The sequence below is a fragment of the Stegostoma tigrinum genome, chromosome 34, assembly GCF_030684315.1.
Source record: "Stegostoma tigrinum isolate sSteTig4 chromosome 34, sSteTig4.hap1, whole genome shotgun sequence".
NCBI classification, from domain to species: domain Eukaryota; kingdom Metazoa; phylum Chordata; class Chondrichthyes; order Orectolobiformes; family Stegostomatidae; genus Stegostoma; species Stegostoma tigrinum.
Window position 1 is genome coordinate 20,386,718 of NC_081387.1, and position 22,920 is coordinate 20,409,637.

The 22,920-nt window shown below is 44.3% G+C and overlaps 1 protein-coding gene across 1 annotated transcript in view; it reads right to left on the bottom strand.

Annotated features, from left to right (window-relative positions):
* ddah2 (dimethylarginine dimethylaminohydrolase 2) overlaps positions 1-22,920 on the bottom strand; it is a 75,830-nt gene that overhangs the window by 20,615 nt on the left and 32,295 nt on the right. The window contains exon 2 of the mRNA XM_048520245.2: positions 514-613. Within this exon, the coding sequence (XP_048376202.1) occupies positions 514-613 (100 nt within the window). The remainder of the gene's footprint in view (positions 1-513; positions 614-22,920) is intronic.

Below are 22,920 nucleotides of genomic sequence, written 5' to 3' on the forward strand. Positions count from 1 at the left end.
AACCCAAACCTGGATATTGTCCTAAGCCCTGTTGAAAATGGACTGCTTCAGTATCTGAGGAGTCACAAGTGGTGCTGAACATTGCATAAATCAACGAACATCCCCACGCCTGGCTTTATAATGGTGAAGGAGCCGAAGATGATCGGGCCTAGGACGCTGCCCTGAGAAACTCCTACAGAGATGCCCTGGAGCTGAGATAACTGACATCCAACAATACTGGCAGCTGGTCTATAACCATTCCATGGATGAGCTTCACTCATTCCCTAGTCAGCCCACAGTCAAGGCATGGGTCCACGCCAAGGAGAATGGGTAGGCAATGCCAGACAGCCACTGGAGTCTGGAAAACAAGTCCCAAATTAGAAGGAATGCCTCCAATGGCATTGTCAATCCAGCGTGGGTAACTTGACCACAAGCAAGTAGGTGAAAGCTCACACAACTGAGCTTCTGGCAATGATGCAGGAGTAATTGTCAGGAGGTGGTGGGAGAAAAAAGAAATATATAATCAGTTTTCACCTGTAAAGAAGACATCACTGCCATCAAGCGTGGCTCTCTCGTCAGTCACCTCGAACACACGCAGCTTCAGCTCTTCCAGAACACTCTTCACCGTTGCCACCTGCGATACAAGAAGATGCCAATCAAATCGCTGCCTCATCCAAAAAAAAATCTACCTGAATAGCACTGAACTACCCTCTCCCCAATCAGTATGCTGCTCCAGTTACTGAATGCACTCCCATCCAAAGACTGCCAGGATGGGATTACCAAAAAAAAGCCTCCATTTAGAATCGTTAACACAGCACAGTAATCATCATTCCGCGCTAGTTCTCTACAACAGCAGGATATAATGTTTCAATTTACAAAATTCTTCCTAAGTGTGGATAGGAAGTATTCCTTTGGTTGGGGATCTGGTTGCTCCTAGCTGTAGGCTTAGAATAAAAGGGCAGGCAATTTAAGACGGAGAGGAGGAGGCACCTTTTCCACTTAGAAGGGTCTGAATCTTTGGAATTCTTGAACTGAGAGAGCTGTGGAAGCTCATTCATTGAGAACATTCAAGACAAAAATCAACAGATCCTCTGGATATAAATAACATCAAGGGATATGGGGTTCGTGGAGGAAAATGGGGCATAGGAATAGATAATCAGAAGAGCAGACTCGATAGGGTGAATGGCCCACCTGTTGTCGAACACCATTTAAAAAAAGATGTTAAGCATTTCCCCAGGTAGGCAGCCACAAGCATCCATAAAAAAAGGTCAGGAACTCCTGTCTTTGTATCCAGTCTGTGTTGCACCACAACCAAAGATATGAAGATGAGTCCTCATCTGCCCTCTTTTTTTTTTCCCAAAGGAAAGGATCCCATGGCCCAACCAATTTTTTTTATTATAAACTGAGATTAAACGATAATGACCTAATCATGTCCTCAATGCTCTTTGTGGGATCTTGCTGTGGACAAATTGGATTCTGTATTTCTCCCATTACAATAGTGAAGAATTGCCACAAAGTAACAATGAAAACAATTCAGTGGCTGCAGAGCAGTTTGGAAATTCTTGAAATGGTGGAAGATGCCGTAGAATTATCAGGGTGTGTTCAAGTTGTTCAAGGCTCATTGAGCAGAAATTGAGCTTGGCCCCAGGCAAATAACACGAAAAGTGTAAACCAAGTCAGAGTTATATGGAGACAGACCCTTCAGTCCAAAATGTTCATGACATCCTAAAGTAATCTAGTCCCATTTGCCAACATTTGGCCAATATCTCTCTAAACCATTCCCATTCATATACCCATCCAGGCACCTTTTAAATGTTGTAATTGTACCAGCCTCCACCACTTTCTCTGGAGCTCATTGCATAGACATACCATCTTCTGCGTGAAAATATTGCACCTTAAGTCCCTGTTAAATCTTTTCCACTCACCTTAAACCTATGCCCTCTAGTTTTGGACTCCCCTGCCCTGGGAAAAAGGACCTTGGCTATTCATCCTATCCATGCCCCTCATGATTTTATAAACCTCTATCAGGTCGGCCCTCAGCTTCTGTCGCTCAAGGGAAAATAGCCACAGCCTATACAGCCTCTCCACATCACTGAAACCACCTCAACCCCAGCAACATCCCTGTAAATCTTTTCTGAACTTTCTCAGGGTTCCTAAGTAGGGGAACCAGAATTGAATGCAGGAATCCAAAAGTGACCTCACCAATCTCTTCAGAAAACTCAAAGAAAATTGATGAAGAAAGGACAATCAAATTAACAAGACATAATTTCCCATGCACAAAGCCATGTTAACTATGCCTGATCAGTCTTTGCCTTTCCAAATACATGTAAACCCTGTTCCTCAGAATTCCCTTCAACAACTTATACACCACTAACGTAACGCTCACTGGTCTATGGTTTCCTGGCTTTTCCTTGCCACCTTTCTTAAATAATAGCATCACTGTAGTGACCCTCTAGTGTTCTGACATCTCGGCTGTGGCTATTGATGATATTAAGGGGACCAGCAATCACTTTCCTGGCTTCCTACAAAATTCTAGGGTACATTTAATCAGGTCTCAGGGATTTATCCACATTTATGCATCTGAAGATAAATCAGCACTTCCTCTTCTGTAATATGGACACTTTTCAAGATATCACAATTTATTTCTCCAAGTTTTCTAGATTCCATATTCTTCTGCACAGTTAAACACTGATGCACAGTATTGGTTTCATATCTTACCCATCTCCTGCAGTTCCACATGTAGACAGCCTTGTTGATCTTTAAGACACCCTACTCTCTCCTGAGTTACCCTATTGTTCATAATGTATTTATAGAATCTCTTTGGATTCTCCTTAAATCTATCTGCCAAAGCTAGCTCATGTCCAATTTTAGCCCTCCTGTTCTCCCTCTTAAAATATACCTGTACTGCATTTATACTCCTTGAGGGAACTACTCAATCTCTGCTGTCTACCTGACTTATGCCTCCTTCTTTATCTTGGAGAGCCTCAGTTTCGAGTCATCCGGCATTCTCTACACCTACCAACCTTGCCTGTCATACTAACAAGAACATACTGCCCCTGGACTCTTGCTATGTCATTTTTGAAGGCCTCCCACTTGCCAACCATCCCCTTGCCTGTGAATAGCCTCTCATCAACTTTCAAAAGTTCTTGCCTAATTACATCATAATTGGCCTTACTTTAACTTTTGGGTCTGGTCTATCCTTTTCCATAAATATTTTAAAACAAATAAGCTTATGATCACTGGTCCCAAAGTGCTCCCCAATGACACCTCAGTCACCAGCCCTGCCTTATTTCCCAACAGAAGGTCAAGTTTTGCTCCTTCTCTAGTAGGTACATCTACATCATGAATAAGAAAATTTTCTTGTACACATTTAACAAATTCCTCTCCATTCAGCCCTAACTATAGCAGTCCCAATCTATGCTTGGAAAGTTAAAATACCCTCCTACTATGACCCAATATTCTCTATCTTACAGTTTAAAAAAAAATTCAATTCATGGGATACAGGTATCACTAGCTGGATCAGAATTTATTGCCCATCCCTAATTGCCCAGAGGTCAGTTAAGAGTCAACCACATTGCTGTGGGTCTGGAGTCACATGCAGGCCAGACCAGGTAAGGATAGCAGATTTCCCTCCATGAATGACATTAGTGAGCCAGATGGGTTTTTCCTCACAATTGGCAATGGTTTCATGGTGGTCATTAGACTCTTACTTCCAGATTATTATTAAATTCAAATTCCAACATCTGCCATTGTGGGATTCAAACCCAGGTACCCAGAACATTACCTAGGCCTCTGGATTAATAGTCTAGCAATAATACCACTAGGCTATCGCCTACCCTCGATATCCTAACAAAATTTGCTTTTCAGTTTTCGGCTGACTGTTGGGGGGTATATAATGGAATCCCAATGAGGTGATCATCCTGTCTTATTTCAGTTCCAATGAAATAACTTCACCGAATGTACTCTAAGGAATATCCTCCTTAAATACTGCTGTAATGTTATTCATAACCAGTCCCCCTCCTCTCTTGGCCCCACCCCACTTCTATCCATCCAACAGCATCTATACTCTGGAACTTACTCCCTTCTCTGCCTCACTCTTGCCTGCCTTGACTATCTGACTTGCCCCTCTGTACCGGCCTCAGGCTTCTCTCTTTGGTCACCGCTCTCCCCCTTATTAGTTTAAAGCATCCCAGTAGCACTAGTAAGTCCCCACCAGGATATTGGTCCCCTTCCAATTCAGGTGCAACCCGTCCTTTTTATACACCAGAAGAGATTCCAATGATCCAAAAATGCAAATTCTTGCCACCTGCACCAGCTCCTCAGCCACACATTCCATCTACTCCATCCTCCTATTCTTACCCTCACCAGCAGGTACCACTGTGAGTAATCCAAATAATTGTTGCAGGAGTAAGTCATTCATCCCACTTGGCTCCTGCACCATTCAGAGATAGTAAGAACAGCCGATGCTGGAGTTAGAGATAACACAGTATGGAGTGGGAGGAGCACAGCAGGCCAGGCAGCAGAGGAGCAGGAAAGTTGACGTTTCGGGTTGGGATCCTTCTTCTGAAATGGGCTGTGCCTGAGGAGCAGCAGAGGCTGTCATGGTCAGGGCTAAATTGGGATGGCCCGAATGTGGTTTGGAGTCCATTTTGGATGACCCAGTTCCATAGGCAGGTACTAAGACAGACATTGTGGCTGTACTACCTGGTTTACATTTCTAAAGAAGGATCCTGGCCTGAAACCTCAACTTTCCTGCTCCTCTGATGCTGTCTGGCCTGCTGTGCTCCTCCAGCTCCACACTATGTTATATCTGCTGCACCGTTCAATAGTTTTTCTTTTAAATCATTTAGGGATACGTGGGAATTGCTGGCTGGGCTAGAGTTTGCTCCTCATTCCGAGTTGACCTTGAGAAAATGGTGGTTAGCTGCCTTCTTGAACCATTGCCCTCTATTTGGTGCTAGCATACCCATAATGGCAGACAGGGAGTTCCACTTTTGAGCTAATCTGATCACACCAACTCCACTTTCTGCCTGTCCCCACAATCCTCAATTCAACTGTTAAATCAAAAATCTGCCTAACTCAGCCTGGAATATTTTCAATCATCCAGTGTCCACTCTCAAAATGAATTCCCAAGATTAACCATGCTGAGAAAAGAAATTCCTAATTATTGGAAATTGAAGATCTATTATTGTCAAACCGAGCCCCCTAATTTTACATTCCCTCACGAGAGGAAATATCCTCTCAGTATCCAACCTGTCAAGCTCCCCAGAATCCTGGGTTCAGGGAAATTAGTGGCGTAGTCGTAATGCAGTAGATCAGTAAACCAGAAACTCAGGATAAAAGTTTAGGGACATCATTTCAAATTGCACTGTGGCAGATGGTCATATTTAAATTCAAGTTCTAAAAGAATTCTGGAATGAACAGTCATCTAATGGCAACTACATAGACATTATCAGTTGTTGCAAAAGTGCATCTGGTTCACAAATGTCCTTTAGGGGAGGAAATCTATCATCCCGACAGTCTGGCCTACATGTAATATAAGAGCCAAATACTGGAAATATGAAATAAAATCAAAAAAAGTGCTGGAGAAACTCACCAGGTCTGGCAAACTCTGGAGAGAGAAACAGAGTTAACATTTCACGTCCATTATGATTCTTCAAAAGAACAATGTGGCTAACTTTTAATTAGAGATGGGCAATAAACACTGGCCTAGCCAGCAATATTCACATCCAATGAATAATGTTTTAAAATATTTTGGTAAGATTACCTCATTCTCAATCTAATAAGCATGGGCCCAATCTTGCCTCATGAGACCACCCCTTCATCCAGGGTTCAGTCTCACCTTCTCAAGCCTGCTTCCAATGCAAGTATTTTGCAGTTTACATAAGGAGACTAAACCACACACAATACTAGTCATGGTATCACCTACACCCTGAACTTTTGTGGCAAGGATTTTACTCTCATACACCGTCCCACCTGCAATAAAGATTAACACTGTGTCAATTACATATTGTGTTACTCAGCCACCTTTGTGAAACTTCAGATGAAATTGACATTGGAAAGAGCTGGCCTCCTTCACAACATGCCCTCCCACCCACCCTCAGTTTTAGGTATACTGCAGCTACCACTGCACAAACATCTAGGGGAGCACACAGACATAAATAAGTGGAGATTCAAAAAGTAAGAAGACAAAGGGAATACTGTCGCAGTTCAGGCTGTTGGTTACTAAGGAGATAGATAGATGGCAGCGTGAACTGAAGTCAGTGTGAAGTCAATGACTTCCAGCATTGTAGGCCAGCTGGCCTGGAACCCGAGACCTTAGAGCTCAGCCTTCAGCAGCTGTTACACGGTGTTGAGCTTCACTGCTGTGTATTACATTCACAAGGGGACTGACAAGCTTAATAGTCAGCTAGGGCCCGGGAGTCCAATTCTGGGCACTGTATATTTCGGAAAGGATGACAAGACCTTGGAGAGAATACAGAGGAGATTTACTAGAATGCCTTTGAGGATGAGGGACGTTCTGTTCTTTGGAGGCCAAGACAACCGTGGTTTTGTCATAAGGTTAACAGGTACTGCATTAATACTAAAACTGCTGTTTCATTTGGCCCCTTGGAACAAAAGGAACTGCAGGCTTGATAGGGCCTCAAAGAAAATCAAATCATTTTGGTGGATAGTAAACAAAGAGAAAATTACAGAACAGCCCATAAAGAGAGAGGTCTAGATTTAAGGTGATCTGGAAAGCAGAATAAGGTGACGCAAGGAAGCATTTTTAAACAGAGCTAATTTTTTTTTAAGAATCTGGAATGCACTGCCTGAAAAGGGTGATGGAAGCACCCCCCCAGATGAGTAGCAAAATTTTAAAAAGGGAATTTGATAAATACTTGAAGAACCTTATGAATCAGTGCAGGAGGCCGCCATTCGGCCCCACATTCCTGCTCCACCATTCGATAAAATCAGAATATTCAATATTCCTGCCTATTCCCCAGTAGCGTATCCCCCTCTTTCTAAGAAATCTGTCTGCTTTTGCCTTAACAAAATATGCATGGACTCCACCTACACCATCTTGTAAAGATTAGTTTCCATGGTCTCTCAAACTTCAATTTCTCCTCACTTCTGTCTTAAAATGGATGACTCTTTAAGATTCAACAGTGACCTCTGGATCTAGATTCTCCCATGCGGAAACATCATCTCCACATTCACCCTGTTGACCCCTTAGGATCTTACATATTTCAATCAAATTGCATTTTACTCTATACTCCAGCAGATACGGGTTGTTGACTTGCTGGCTGAGCTGGCTTGTTTTTGTTCAAACATTTCATCACCATGCTAGGTGACACCATCAGTGCAGCCTCCAATGAAGTGATGTTATTCTACTCTGCTTGGAATTTATACTGTCTGGTCCATTATACTGAGTACTGTCATTTCCAGTTTTGATCTGTATGCATTTGTATGGTCGGGGCCAATTCTATATGTTTGTTGAGTGAAGTATGGATAGACAACCATGCTTTTAGGAATTCCCTTGTGTGTCTATGTTTGGCTTGGGCTACAGTGGTTACCTTGTCCCAGTTAAATTGATGGCCTTCACTGTCTGAAGGTACAGATATTAAGGAGAGCTTGTCATGCTGTTTTGCCGCTAGTTGATGTTCATGTATTCTGATGGCTAGTTTCCTTCCTGTCTGTTCGATGTAATGTTTGTGGCAGTCATTGCATGGTATTTTGTAATGCAAGTTGTGGGAATGGGATCTTTATCCTTGTACGCGTTTGTCGCAGGTTGGCTGTGGGCTTGTGGGCCACCATGCCTCCTTGCAGTCTTAGGTGCCTAGTTGTCAGTATGTTCTTGATGTAGGGCAGTGTGGCCAGTGTGTTAGGTCATACTGTGTCCTCCTGCTGTTGTTTGACCTAGAGGCATGATTCTCCACCTACAAGTATATAGAACTGGACCCCATGTACAAACCCATGCAGATCAAAACCAGAAATGACAGTACTCTCTACAATGGACCATACAGTATAAATTCCAAGCAGAGTAGAATAACATCACGTCATCAGAGGCTCCACTGATGATGTCTCCTAGCATGGTGATGAATAGTCTGAACAAAAACAAGCCAGCTCGGCGAGAAAGTCAACAACCTCATCCACAACCAGAGCTGCAGGTTTTTGTAAAACTCCAGCAGATACAAGTTGAGCTGGTCCAATCTTTCCTCATTAGGAAAACTGACCGTTCCAGTTTTGTGCCTAGCAGATGGGAAATAATTGCAGAACCACGGAGAAAGCCCTCACTGGGTATTGAAGGTGCGAATATCTTCCGTGTGCTTTAAATTCTGTGATTCGCAAAACACAGTGAACAAAGTATGCGAGGTCCCAAATCTTCAATCTACGACTGGTTACAGTACAGGATGTAAGGGGACCCTAATCATCAACCATGGATCCCCGCTGGTAAGTATCAGGAACAATTAAGAACCACCTCAATCCTAGGAGAGGCCATGATTAAGCTAGGGATCCTCATCCTTAAGGCAAGGCTGGAAAAACTCTTGGATGCCCTCCTGACAAAGTGGTCTCTGAAGAAACCCATGTTAATGAGACAGTACATTAAGAGCCCCACACACCACCTCGGACAGAGAATCTTGTTTCTTGTTGTTTAAAGGAACATATGAAATTCACCAACGTAATTTGCCAATATTTAATTCTTCAACTGATCTAATTGAAGAGCAGATTAATTTTCTCTGTCAATGGGTTGCCACATTTCACATCAGCAATTCAGGGGAGGTGATGTCCTATTGGTATTATCACTGGGCTGTTAACCTAGAGACTTGGATAGCATTCTGAGGACCAAGTTTCGAATTCCACCGCAGCAGATGGTGGAATTTGAATTCAATGAATTTCTGGAATTAAAGAATCTAATGATGACCGTGAATCCAGTGTCAGGAGAAACCTATCTGGTTCACGAATGTCTGTCAGAGCAGGAAACTGCAGTCCTTACCTGGCCTGGCCTACAAGCAACTCCAGACCCACAGCAATGTGGTTGACTCTGAACTGCCCTCTGGGCAATAAATGTTGCCTGGCCAGCGATGCCCTTATCCCTTGAAAGAATAAAATGCACTTCAGAAAATGTGCTTTATTGCCTATAGTGCACTTTGGGACATTCAGACAGATCTGGTGGCAGAGACATATAGCAGCGCACACACACACACACACACACACACACACACGTATTTATGTATGGCTGTGAAAAAGACACGCACATAGCCCTATATATAAATGTGGGTTTTCTCCTTTAAAAGGTAGGCTCCCTCCTGCAGGCAAAATACTGGCTCTGAGTTCACTCGTCCACAGTGGGGCCAGTTCCCACTGCCCACTTCCGCCACCGGGTACTGTTTTATTGGAAAAAAAAGCAAGAAACATCTCTGTTTATGAAACATAAAAAGAACAGACAGCTGGTGGAGACATGTTCAGGGCAGCATAGGTTGATTGCCTTCCTGTCATCTCTTCCCTTCCCCCACCCTGGACAACACCATCACTCACCCCACCGCACCAGATGGCAAAAGTGGAGCAAACAGAAAACACAGGAAGTTCAAGTCGATAGAGAGAAGATCGAAGGAGGAGAATGCCACTTTATGCCTATGCTGGCTGAAAATGAGCTACTAAACCTTATGACTTATTCCACCCTTGGGGGTGTAGCTGTATAGGTCAATGCAAAGGCACTTTAACTGCAGATCCAAATGCATTTTAAATGAGGTGACATTTCTGTCTCTGCTACCCTTTCAGCTAATACTTTACTGCCTCCCACTGCTATCTGCTTGGAACAATTCTTATCAATCACTTTAATCAATGTTCTCAGTTGTAATATTCAAATCTACAATCACTAATAATGACTAGGATCAACAGCTCAACCAATTCTCTGTTCAGCGTCCTCTTCTCCAGTGGAACTGACCTGGCAACAACTTCTGCAAATCCTACACGCAATCATGTCCTTACTGTAATTGAACCAGTGACCAGTCGCAGCCTGCCAAACATTTTACAAAGTGAATTTTTACAAAATTCTTTCCAGGGACATGTTTGTTGCTGGCGAGACCAGCCTTGGTTGTTCCATGCCTAATTATCAATGAGTTGAGCTAGACCATTTGGGAGGTCAGGTCACCAGACCTGAAATATTAATTCTGGCTTTTCCTTCACAGGTGCTGCCAGACCTACTGAGAATTCCTTTCTGTGTCATTCAGAAATAGTAAGAATTGCCAATTCTGGAGTCAGAGATAACACAACGTGGAGCTGGAGGAGCACAGCGGGCCAGGCAGCATCAGAGGAGCAGGAAAGTTGATGTTTTGGGTTGGGACCCTTCTTCCTGGGGAAGGTAGGTCGGATGATGACAGGTCAGTGCAGGTAGGCAGTGGGGGAGATTGGTCAGAGAGGTGGGAGGAGCAGATAGGTGGGAGAGAAGATGGACAGGTTGTGTCAAGCCAAGGAGCTGTGGGTGAGGGGGAGGGCTGGTCATAGGACAAGGCTGGGGGTGGGAAGGATTTTGAACTGGTAAAGTCCACATTGAGACCATTGTTTCAAGTCCCAGCCGACAACCCAATGCTCCGCCAGAACATCAGCTCTTTGGGCCTAATCCTAACCAATCACATGATTTGCAAGTTGGCTACAATTCCAGAAACTGCCAGCTGTATGATTACAAAGCCAACCTCTGGAATTTCACACTTTTCATTTTGCAAACATTGCAGTCAACAAAAACAAAAGACCAGCCTTTTTGGAATGCCTCCCAGTCAGAACTGATAAACAAAGAGGGAGTCATGAAAATATGCTCGCAAAAGGCACAAGCAAGCCACCATCAACGTCACACAGCGTGAAATAGATTTTAACTGGGGCAATGGAAGCCTGCCTTATTAACCTAATGGAATTGTCTGGGGATGATGTTACATGACCAAAACTTCTCTGAAGGAGGATAGTTTTATTTATCCTGGGCCCTCCAAGTTAGTCTGCTGTCGATCCACAACACTGTCAACAGAAATCCGGATTCCATAGTGCAAGCTAAACTGCCTCAAGTTCAAGCCTCTGAATTCTGGTATTTGCCTCAAAATTGGACCAAGTTGCTGTACATTAACTTGCCATTGCTGCACATTCAAAGTTTAAACAGGATTTCAGCAACTCCTGCATTGGGTGGCTGAACATGCTGGAATTGAAGTTCCTACAAGAAAGGACCATCACTGGGCATTATCTTTCTGACATTCTATAAGTCACATAAATTAATATCCAAATGTCTGGTTTTTAACGAAGTCTTAATTGCAAGTGCTTTCCTTTTGTCTTCATTGTATGTTTGTGTGCACATGCACATGTGAGAGTGGGACATGTATGCACTTTCACAATCACTCCTGTGTTCAAGTGCATGAATAAACCTCACATCTCATTTAAACCCCAAGAGAGTGTATTGTGGGTCACTTTAAAGTTTGGTTTCACAAAGGGTTTTGGGGGAGAAACACCCCACAGCCTGTTGTTTCAAAAAGAAAAAAAGCAGCAAGAACACCTTTCCTAACGGATAAAAAGGTGAAAAAAAAAATTAATTTACACCCCTCCTGTGTCTGTGACACCATTTTTGTACTTTCATGACCATCTCAGTGATTTAGAAGAATCACTAAGTGTGGAAGAAGGCCGTTCTGTCTAACAAGTACACACTGGCACTCCGAACAGCACCCCACCCAGACCCTATCCTTTCCCTGAAACCCTAAATTCCCCATAGCTAATCTTCCTAACCTTTACATTCCTGGACACTATGGCAATTTAACATGGCCAATCCACCCAACCTGCACATCTTTAGCCTGTGGGAGGAAACCAAAGTACACAAAGGAAACACTTGCAGATGTTGGGAGAGTGTGCAAACTACACGCTGACAGTCGCCCAAGGGTGGAATCAAACCCAGGTCCCTGGTGCTGTGAGGCAGCAGTGTTAACCACTGTGCCACTCTGCTGAGCGTTTATGCTTTCTTCTGTCCATAAATTTCATCCACACTACCAACCAATGTCATTGGTAAACTTCATAAAATGTAGGGACCACAAAGCAGTGAAGCCACAAGGAGGACAATGTGACTCTGACCTTGAGACACTGACTGGAAACAATTCTGCAAGCACAAAAGCACAACTGTGCAACCTTTTTGCCCCCTGTCACTGGGTCCAACTTTCCACAGGGCTTCAAGGACTCTTACTTTGGTGACCAGTCTGCCGTTTGGAGCTTTTTCAAAAGCCTTGCTAAAATCTACACGGATGATATCAAATTCATTATCTTCATCAACTTTCCTTACTATCATCTCAAAAAATTCAAACATTCAATCATCAGACACAAAATTCTCTCAACTAATCCATGCTGTCTGTTCTTGATTAATCTGTGTCTTTCTAAGTGACAATATGTTCATTCCCTGAAATTTGTCCAAGTGTCTCACAACTGCATGTTTACTTTTCTAAATTTGGGTTGTCATATAGGATCTTGACAAAAGCATCCCCGTAAAAACAACCCACATGAACGACAAATGTTTTCACCTGCTCAAACAAAAAAATGCAAATGAATTGGGTAGACATGACCATCTCTTAACAACCAGGGGAGGCAGTGGCCTAGTGGTACTATCACTGGACTGTTAATGCAAAGACCCAAACGACGTTCTGGGGAACCTGGGTTCGAATCCCTCCACAGCAGATGGTGGCATTTGAATTCAATTAATATCTGGAATTAAGAATCGAATCATGACTGTGATTGTTGGACCCATTTGGTTCACTAATGTCCTTTAGGGAAGAAAACTGCATTCCTTATCTGGTCTAACCTACATGTGAATCCAGACCCACAGCAATGTGGTTGGCTCGTAACTGCCCTCAGTCCAATCAGGGATGGGCCTAGCCAGCGACATCCTCATCCCACAAATGAATAAAGAGGGGCAAAATGAAATCCCTAGTCACTACAAACACGATTAATCTGTTCTTGCCTAATCGACTATTAATACTTATTTTATATTGCTTTCCAGCGATTTTCCTGACACAGACATGAGGCAGACTAATCTGTACTTATTCAGTCAATGCTTTTGGGCACTTTTAAAAGAAAGAGGTTGTGCTCCAGTTTTCAGGCATCACCGTCTGCAATGAGAGGAGTCTGGAAAATGCTTGCTAGAGCCTCTGCTACTTCCTCTCTTCAAAAATACCATTCATTCAGCCTGGTGATTTATCCAACTTTCAAAGTGGCTAAATCCCTCAATATTTCCTAACAATAGAATCCTTACAGTATGCAAGCAGGCCATTCAGCCCACACTAACCCTCCAAAGAGCATCCCACCCAGACCTACCCCTGTGACCCTGCATTTCCCATGGCATATCCATCTTTGGACTGCGGGAGGAAATGAGACCATCTGGAGGAAACCCACACTGACACAGGGAGGACATGTAAACTCCACACAGACAAACAAACAGTCACCCCAGGGTGGGAATCAAACCCAGGTCTCTGGTGCTGTGAAGCAGCAGTGCCAACCATTTGAGCCGCTGTGCTGCCGCTAAGCTTAACCCACCCGAATTTTCACAGCATTATTTATTATTGGAATAACAGCGTCATGGGAATTTTTTTTAAAGCAAAGGCAATTAAATAGCATTTAGGGGCTGACTTTTCAGTTTCTTGATTCACTCCTGGAATGACAATGTCTGTAACTGAGGCAGCGTTTCTTATTTACTCTGATATTCCTGGTTCTATAAAAGAAAAGAAGAGAGAGAGCCACTGCAGCAGCTTAAGTGACACCAGCCACAGATATCAACATATGCTTCAACTCCAGTGACCTGATCATATATGGAACCGTTTGATTCCAGACATGTTAGAGGTAATATTACAAACATACACAATAGAAGCAACGTCAGAATTGCCACATGGGACAGATGGAAAATATCACAAGATGTTAGCATGGTATGTGATTATTTCAGTTCTATTCAGTTCCAGCATTCAAAATTTTATTCTTGTTTCTCACTGTTCCATTATCCTGCAGCATGCAGCTTCTGATTTCAGGACTTCAGCCCAATCTTCCAAATAAGAGTACAACTTCTCAAATCATCACCTATAGAAGGCCTTAAGCAGAACAATATAGGAAACAGTACAGCTTCTGCAGCATCTTTGTGGCAAGGCAGGATGAGCGTGCTGCCCAGTGCAGAGGTTACCAAGAGTATTTCCTCATGGCTTGTGTGAAGCGCGTTCAGAAACAGATCAGTCATGACATAATTGAGCAACAATAAAGGCCTGAGGGGCCAAATGGCCAAATCCTGCTCCCGGTGTTCTCAATGAATGAGAAACCACCCTTTGCATTGGACAAGGCAAACCTTCAGAAGTCATCCTCATTGGCGGTCCCTCATAGACGAGGATGACTCTCTTCCCCTCGGAGTAATTCTGTAGGTGGTGGTTTGGACAATACAGGTATCACAGGCCCTTTTACACCTGGGGTAGCAGGTGGTTGTGGGAAAGCGTGGGAGAGGCTTTGGTGTGGCAGTACGCTCCTTTCACTATTCCTGCCTTTTACTCCCCAACAAGTCTTGAGGTTCTTAATGCCCTTCCAGATGCTCCTCCTCCACTTTCTAGAGTCTTGGGCCAATGATTCCCAGGCATCTATGGGAATCCCGCACTTTGCCAGTGAGGCCTTGAGGGTATCCTGGAGGCATTTCCTCTGTCCACCAGGGGCTCGCCTGATGTTTCAGAGCTGGGAGTAGAGCAACTGCTTGGGGAGTCATGTGTCAGTCATGTGGATGACAGGACTGTGGATCTTGCATAGGCTGCATTGGTGGTTACTGCTCCAGCAGGTGTCTGCTGTAGACAGTCTAAGTTTCAGAGCCATACAGAAGGCTGAGAACAACCATAGTGTTGGATCTGATGTGGTTGTCCTCAAACACCCTTTTTCTCCTCAGGTGGCTCAAGTCTACACTAGCACTAGAAAAAGGACTGAAACAGCCCTCCTGAAATCATCTTAACTCGTTCCTCCAACTTTAGCTTTGAGCAATGATGCTGGGAGGGAATTTTACAACTGAAAAAGAAGCTTGAACCGTAGGAACAGGTGGAGGTCATCTAGCTCCTCAGTGCTGCCCTGGCACTCTGAGCTGTACCGTCATTCACTTTCACTTTCTGGCTCATCAGGCATGGATTACTCTTTATAAACCAATGATGAGAAGCAACTAAATAGCCTGTTCCCCCACATATTGTTTAGTCCCCTTAATGCTAAAAGGCAGACCCCTCCCACCCCAGCAATGCTCCTCCACAACCTCTTTCATCAGGCAGAAGATACAGAAGCAGGAACACATGCACCAATAGGTTCAAGAATAGCTTCTTCCCTGCCAAAATTAGACTGATGAATGAACTGTCTAGCTTCAAGTAATGGGGATGACACTGTGTGAAGCCGGATGAACACAGTGGGCCAAGCAGCAGGAAAGCTTGACGTTTCGAGTCGTTTCTTCAGAAATGGGGGAGGGGAAGGGGATTCTGAAATAAATAGGGAGGCGGGGGAGGCAGATAGAAGATGGATAAAGGAGAAGATAGGGTGAGAGGACACAGACAGGTCAGAGAGGCGGGGTTAGACCTAGTGAAGGTGAACATAGTTGGGGGAGTTAGTGGGGGGAATAGGTCAGTCCCGAAACGTCAAGCTTTCCTGCTTCTCTGATGCTGCTAGGCCCGTTGTGTTCATCCAGCTTCACACCGTGTTATCTCAGATTCTCCAGCATCAGCAGTTCCTACTAACTTCAAGTAATGCTGATCTTGTTAATGCTGATCTTGTTTTGCGCACCTCCTGTGTAGTGTAATTTGTACGCCTCACTCTGTCTAAGCACCCTATGATCTCTATGTCCTTGCTTAGTATGATCTACCTACAAACAAAGCTTTTCACTGTACATTTGCCTACACATGACAATAAATCAAATCAAGAAATGTGACAAACAAAAAATACCACCTCACGTGGCAGTCCCAAAGGTGAGGGCTAACTTCTAATTGCACGTTAAAATTTAGACTTCACAGCGCCAAAATAACCCAGGCCATTCAGCCCAAGTGCTCTATATGTGCATCTGTGCCTCGAACCATCCGCACCACCACCAAAACACGAACTCCACCCCAGCTCAGTGCCAGACATCCACTGGAAAATAACGAGTGGATACAGAGGCATTTTGCTTCCTTTTTAAATTGTAAAACTATTTCTCCTATTGCACTATTTGGGAATGAATCACTTAATCCTCTGCCAAGAACTTAAGGTGACCAGTTATTCCGGTTCTGTCGTGGCTGCAAATTTAAGAATAATAGCATCCAATCCTTTCTTACTTCCTCCATCCCTTCAGAAATGTTGTGCTTTGTTTGGGTTAAAAATGTGGTAGCAAAGCCAGTGGGGCTGGGATCCATGCTTCTTGGAAGATTGTACATGAAGTGTTAATTCAGACCTCAACAAACAGAATTACGCCCAGCTTTCCCAGAGCATCGGACTGGAAATCAGAAAGGTGACTCCACCTTAATATTATATCAGCAGACAAGTTACAGCAGCCTCCACCCTTCAGCAAAGGGAATGGTCAGAAATCATCATCATCTTTACCGGAACTCTGCAAACAAATGCAGACTTAGAGACACTAAGTGTCCCAGGCACCAACTCTCAGTCCCGTGTGTGTTATATCTGTCTTCTCTCTCTCTTTCCATCTGTGTCTGGGTGTGTCTGACATCACCAGAAAATGAGAGGTTGAGACCATGCCATTTCCCCAAGGGAAGGTTTGCTGTTTATCAGCTGATGCTCGACATGAAGCAGCTGCTCACATTTAATTCACTCTCGGATGCCTAAGTCAACAAATAATATGCAGACAATAGAAAGCAGGAGAACAACTTGGCACACTGCAGTGAATACATTTAGACTGCAACCCTGCTGTATGCACAGAATAGCAGCTAACCAGGCACAGGCTGTGGTGCTCTCTCTCTTTCTCCTTCGACCCTCGATTTTAAAGTAATGAGCAACATGGGTTATCAAGCTGAACTCCTTTGTACTGTTGCAGCCCTAAATGGCCTCTTTGCATTCTCGCTCACATGGAAAGTAGAGGTCAATACAGCATCTTCATTTTAGCTCACACTGCCCCAGAACCAGTACCACTTCAGAAAGCCTCACCATAAACATCCAAACAAGGTAATAACTGGCACCTTTACCGCACCCTTCATACTAAGAAGAAATTGTAAAACAGTTTCGGAAGTCAGGAGACTGCTGCATAATGGGACACAATTCTTCGAGAAGACCAGTTGGCAAAAGGAAGTACAGAACAAGAACGAGAGAAAGAAATACCAATGATCTCAACAGCGAGGACCCCATGGAAACACCTGCCCTGTGTGTGGTGGGGCATGTGGCTCTAGGATCAGGCCCATCAGCTACAAAAGGACCTACAGAGTGACAGAGGTTCCTAGGTGGACAATCATACATGTTAGCACGTGATTGCCGATGAAGATGGCACAGCAAACTCATACAAACAGAAACATAAGGCCAACATCATACAATGCTCTAATCCACCAGAATCTTTTCTCCTAAATGTCTGGTTTTTTTATATCTGACTGAAGGAGCAGATAGAACCCTTCCAACAATCCCCACCCCCATCACAATCACTATGGCAACGGCTCTCCTTCATGTGGAGGACAGCACCTCAGGCAGTGCAGCATCAAGCGAGTGCTGCATTGAAATGTCATCAAACCCACAAACCAATGAGCCAGAAAGACCAGAATTTACCACCCAGTAGGTCCAAATTGATGCTCTCCTGATTGAACAGTCATTTAATCGGAGGGTTAAGGGTTTTGGTCGGGCAATACTTTCGGCAGCACGGTGGCTCAGCGGTTAGCACTGCTGCTGTGCACTGCCGGGGACCCAGGTTCAAGTCCACCCTGGGCGACTTTGTGGAGTTTGCACGTTCTCCCCTTGTCTGCACGGATTTCCTTCGGGTGCTCTGGTTTCCTCCCACAGTCCAAAGATGTACAGGTTAGGTGAATTGGTGAGGGTAAAATTGCCCGAAGTGTCCACGGCTGTGCAGGTTGAGAGAGTTAGTAAATGTAGGGTTACAGGTATAGAGTAGGGGGTGAATGTGGGTGGAATGCTCTTTGGATTTGATGAGCCAACTGGCCTGCAACCAAACTGTGGGGATTCCATGATCCTTTCCTGGTGGGGCGAGAATGTGGGGTCCAAAACTCTTCAACACAGACCATCCACCCCATTCCCCGAGGCTCAAACACATTCCTACCACTGTCCCCTCCCATTTAAGATCAAGTGTGCTGAAGAAAACAAGCTCCTGCTGCCCCCAGTCCAACTCTTGATGGCACACAGGACAATCCTCACCCTCTCACAGGGCTCCTTGGTACACAACTTGTGCAGAACTGATTTGGCATCCCCAGGGATGCCAATCAGCAAAACAAATGCAGAATGTCAGATATGAGGCATTCAGTTGGACAGAATGATGAAGCCCCATCTCACCTTATGGGTGGGGAATACTTAGCAGCTAATTCTTTTCAGTGGGTAGAAAGCTAGAGTCAGGAGTATTCCTATAGGCTGCCGGTGCAGTTCAGCCAGTTGCCTGGCACATTAGAAAGCTATACCGTTTCAGAATCTTGCCACTTTACTGTGTATCAAGGTAGTGGGAATGCCTGTCCACACACACATGACTGTTTCTTAGAAACAACATTTCAGGTGCGATCAGAGTTTGACACCAAGCCACATCCTGGCAAGGAATAGCAAAGGGTTGGAGGAATCTGGGCCAGGAAGAGGCTGGTAGAAACAATTTAATTTGGGATTATGGCTGGTATGGACTGGTTAGACCAATTGTTTCTGTGCTGTATGACTATGACTCTTTGATAGAGGGTGCTTTGTTTTTTAAAAAAAGGAAAAATGCGAATGGGAGGGTAGGACTTTAAGAGCTACTCGGGGCTAGCAGCAGAGCTATCAATGGTGGTGTCATGGAATGGAGGGGAGCGTGAGAGTAATGCACAAATTTTGGGAATGATGTGAACATTAGGAAATTTTCCCAACCCCACCATGCTGCATCCATCTGGGAGGAGACGGATGGGCCCAATTCTCTGCAAGGCCCAATGCCTCTGAAGATAGGTAGGTAGGCTAGAGGTTGGAGCTAGTCCCACAGGTTTAGGTGGAGATGGAGATAAAAGCAGTTTAACCTTAGTGACCACCTCCCGGGGCGAGTACATTGGTAGCTTCAAACAATCAACAAAACAGGCCACCATACCAACCCACCCTCTCAGTCTTCCTACTCACCCTCTCTGTCCCTTCACCTCCTAACCCCTCTCCCATCCCTCACCTTCCTCGGCCCACATGTCTCACCAACCCCCCACCTTAGCCCCTTCACTACCTCACTCTCCCATGTCCTCCCAATCTCAAAAGGTACAAATATTGGATCTAAGGACCAGGATGCAGGGTTGGGGCAGGGTGTTAGGGGTGTGGTGGTGGTTTCTGGCTGTCACCTCTCCCTGATGTGGAGCTCTAACACCAGGCCCTGAGCTCAGAGTGAGGCCGTGTAGGTCAGTGATCAGAGGAAGTGGTGTCTACATGCAACGCCAATTTCAGGAGTTTAGAAGACTCTGCCTCAACACAAAACACATCTGTATTTGGTGTTGACAGGCAGGCTTGCTGGTCAGGTGGCTTTTTCAAGCAATACTTCTCAAATCAAGTGAGGAGGGTTTCAACGTGTCAGCCTTTAAATCATAGCCTCTTCAATTACTGTCAGGGCCCAAATCATCAGACAAAGCATTAGCCCATTAATGTCACCACACAACAGGCAGTAAATTTACTGGACCAGATCAGCCTTTCGCTTCCATTGTAGAACTATAGCACAGCCCCAGTCTAACTTCCACATTCCAACATCTCCAGCAAATTAAATTGCCAAAATTCTCAGAGACACAGCACATGAGAACACTCTCAGTGTGATCAGGAAAGCTCCAGGGGGAAGAAAATGTGTTTCCAAAAGTCTCTGTGAAATGGTGCAAAATGCAAAGGACTGCAGGTGCTGCAAACCCAGAACCGCTTGGGGCTCTCAGCCACTTTTAAAAAGTGTTCGGAAAAGATTGACAAGGATGTTGCCAGGGTTGGAGGGTTTGAGCTATAGGGAGGGGCTGAATAGGCTGGGGCTATTTTCTCTGGAGTGCCAGAGTCTGATGGGGACTCCTCATAGAGGTTTACAAAATGGTGACAGACATTGGATAGGGTGAACAGACAAGGTCTTTTTCCCCCAGCATAGGGAAATCCAAGACTAGAGGGCAGAGGTTTAAGGTGAGAGGGGAAAGATTTAAAAAGGGGCCTAAGGAGCAACTTTCTCAGGCAGAGGGTGGTGCGTGTATGGAATTATCTGCCAGAGCAGGTAGTGGAGGCTGGTACAATTAAATCATTTAAAAGGTATCTGGATGGGTACATGAATAAGGAGGGTTGAGGGGGGTTTGGGCCAAGTGTACAGTTCTATGACTCAGGAAGCCTCTGTTAACTCAGTTTCTCTCAGATAATGTCCAAGAGTCTTTTCAGCATTTTTCTATTTTATTATAAAATCAATATTTTGACATTAGTGGACTGTAGCCTCTGGGTTAGTTATCTTTCAGAATGAACAGTCTCTAGCCTATACAATAAAACATTCGAAGTACATCTCCTAGTCAGTTTTCAATTTTTATACTTGTTCAGCATTACCTTAGCTTACTCCACAACACCCCTTCCTCTTCATCACTGTCCCATCTTCACTCTTTCCAATGCTAGCACACTCTAAAAAGACAGATAGGCTATTCCAACACATCTCTACAACACCAACACCAAGAAGAACAACATTGCTGGAAAAGCTCAGCAGGCCTGGCAGCCAATTTACGGCATCCGCAGTTCCTTCAGTTTTTATTTTTGCAATATTAATGCCGCTTTGTCTCCTCTGATGCTGCTAGACATGCTGAGTTTCTCCAGCAATTTCAATTTTCATTTCAGATTTCCAGCATCTGCAGTTTTTTGTTTTAGCCTAGCTGCATAGTAAAGATCAGCATTTTAGTACCAAGAGCAGCTCCTGAGGCAATGTCATAATAGTGTGGATTCCACGGAGCATAAGTAAGTGTAACACTATCCTTACTAAGCACAAAACTAAAATCACACCCAACCATTGCCCATCTCTCTCCCATGCCTCAAGAAAAATTATGTTGAACTTCGTTGTTATGCATTGGCACTAAATGCCGGATTTTTGCAGATCTGGCAGAACACTACAGTTCACAGAATGGTTACAGCAGAAAGATGCCATTCAGCCTGTCGTGTCTATTGGTGCTCCCTGCAAGAGCATCTGGCCCAGTGCCAACCAGACAGCAGTCACTTGCCATTTTAATTTAGCTCTCCATTTCAGCCTCCATCTCCTGCACTATTCCAACCAAGCTCAACTAAACGATAAGCCTAAATATGTGCTGGTTAGATTAATTAATCATGGGAAATGTAGGGTTACAGGGATAGGGTGGGGGCTGGGGGTGGGTGCTCTTCAGGAGGTTGATGTCGACTCGATGGGCTGAATGTCTTCCTTCCGCACTGTGGGGAATTATATAATTCTACAACCTGCTCATTTCAACTTTCAGTTGGGAATTTCACAGCCTCCCAGAATCAACAAAAAAGTTCATCATTTTCACATCAAAACCCTCAGTTCCCAGCTTGTTGTACCTTTTAGGGAGGGACTTTGATTTCAGACAGGGCTTGTTGCTGATAATTTTACTATTCCATTTTCACTTTATTTTAAATGAAATTCATTCACAATATGTAGGTGTTGCTGGCTGGACTAGCGTTTCTTAGCCATCCCTAAATCACCCAGAGCACAGTTAAGTCAGCCCCTGTATTTTGAGATAATGGGAACTGCAGATGCTGGAGATTCCAAGATAATAAAATGTGAGGCTGGATGAACACAGCAGGCCAAGCAGCATCTCAGGAGCAGGGTCTAGGCCCGAAACGTCAGCTTTTGTGCTCCTGAGATGCTGCTTGGCCTGCTGTGTTCATCCAGCCTCACATTTTATTACCCTGTATTTTGACTTCACCTGGCCTGGCCATGAGCGAAACATTGTTTTTTTACAGCAGACAAAAGTATTCGCAAGGTCACCATTAGACTAGTTGTTTTATTTCAGACTTTTTAAAATTATTAATTTCAAATTTCATTATTTACCACCATCGGATTCGAACCCATGGCCTTAGAACATTTTAGCCTGGACTCCTGAATTAATTACCAATCCTCTAGCTTCCTATTACTGCCTCCTTTATGCCTTGCACTGTCATTCTCTCCACCATTTAGCCTTTCTGTTCTCCTGTCAATTTCACAGAATGCCTAAAACGTGAAAACTGGTCCTTTGGCCCAACAAGTGCATACCAGCACTCAAAGCATCCCTCTTGTTCTGGAATAATGAACATCTGTACCTTATTTGGAGGAAGCAGTAAAAAGCCAAAACTTCTATTCATACAAGTCACAATGCCATTTATAAAAACAAAAGCAGTTCACTGTGCTTTTAAAGGAAACGTGACAAAATCTAACACTAATTCTTCAGATGTAAAATGATGGATCTAACGTTTCAACAATGTCAACCATTACTCAGTCAGCAACACTCTCGAGCTACAAGACCTTGTAATTAAGCCCTGGGCCTCAAACCCAAAAGGCAAGGCTGAATGCAGCACCAGTGGAATGCTGCACTGGAAGTACCGTCATTCTGATGTGAAGCTAAACTGAACCTCACCTACCTGCCTACATGGTGCTACTTTGAAGAGGTGATGATGTGGAGGTCCCGGTGTTGGACTGGGGCGGACAAGGTCAAAAAAATAAATCATACGACACCAGGTTGTAGTCCGCAGGTTTATTTGAAAACACAAGCTTTCGGAGCCTCACTCCTGACACCTGAAGGGGAAGTGAGGCTCCAAAAGCCTAATATTTTCAAATAAACCTGTTGGACTATAATCTGGTGTTGT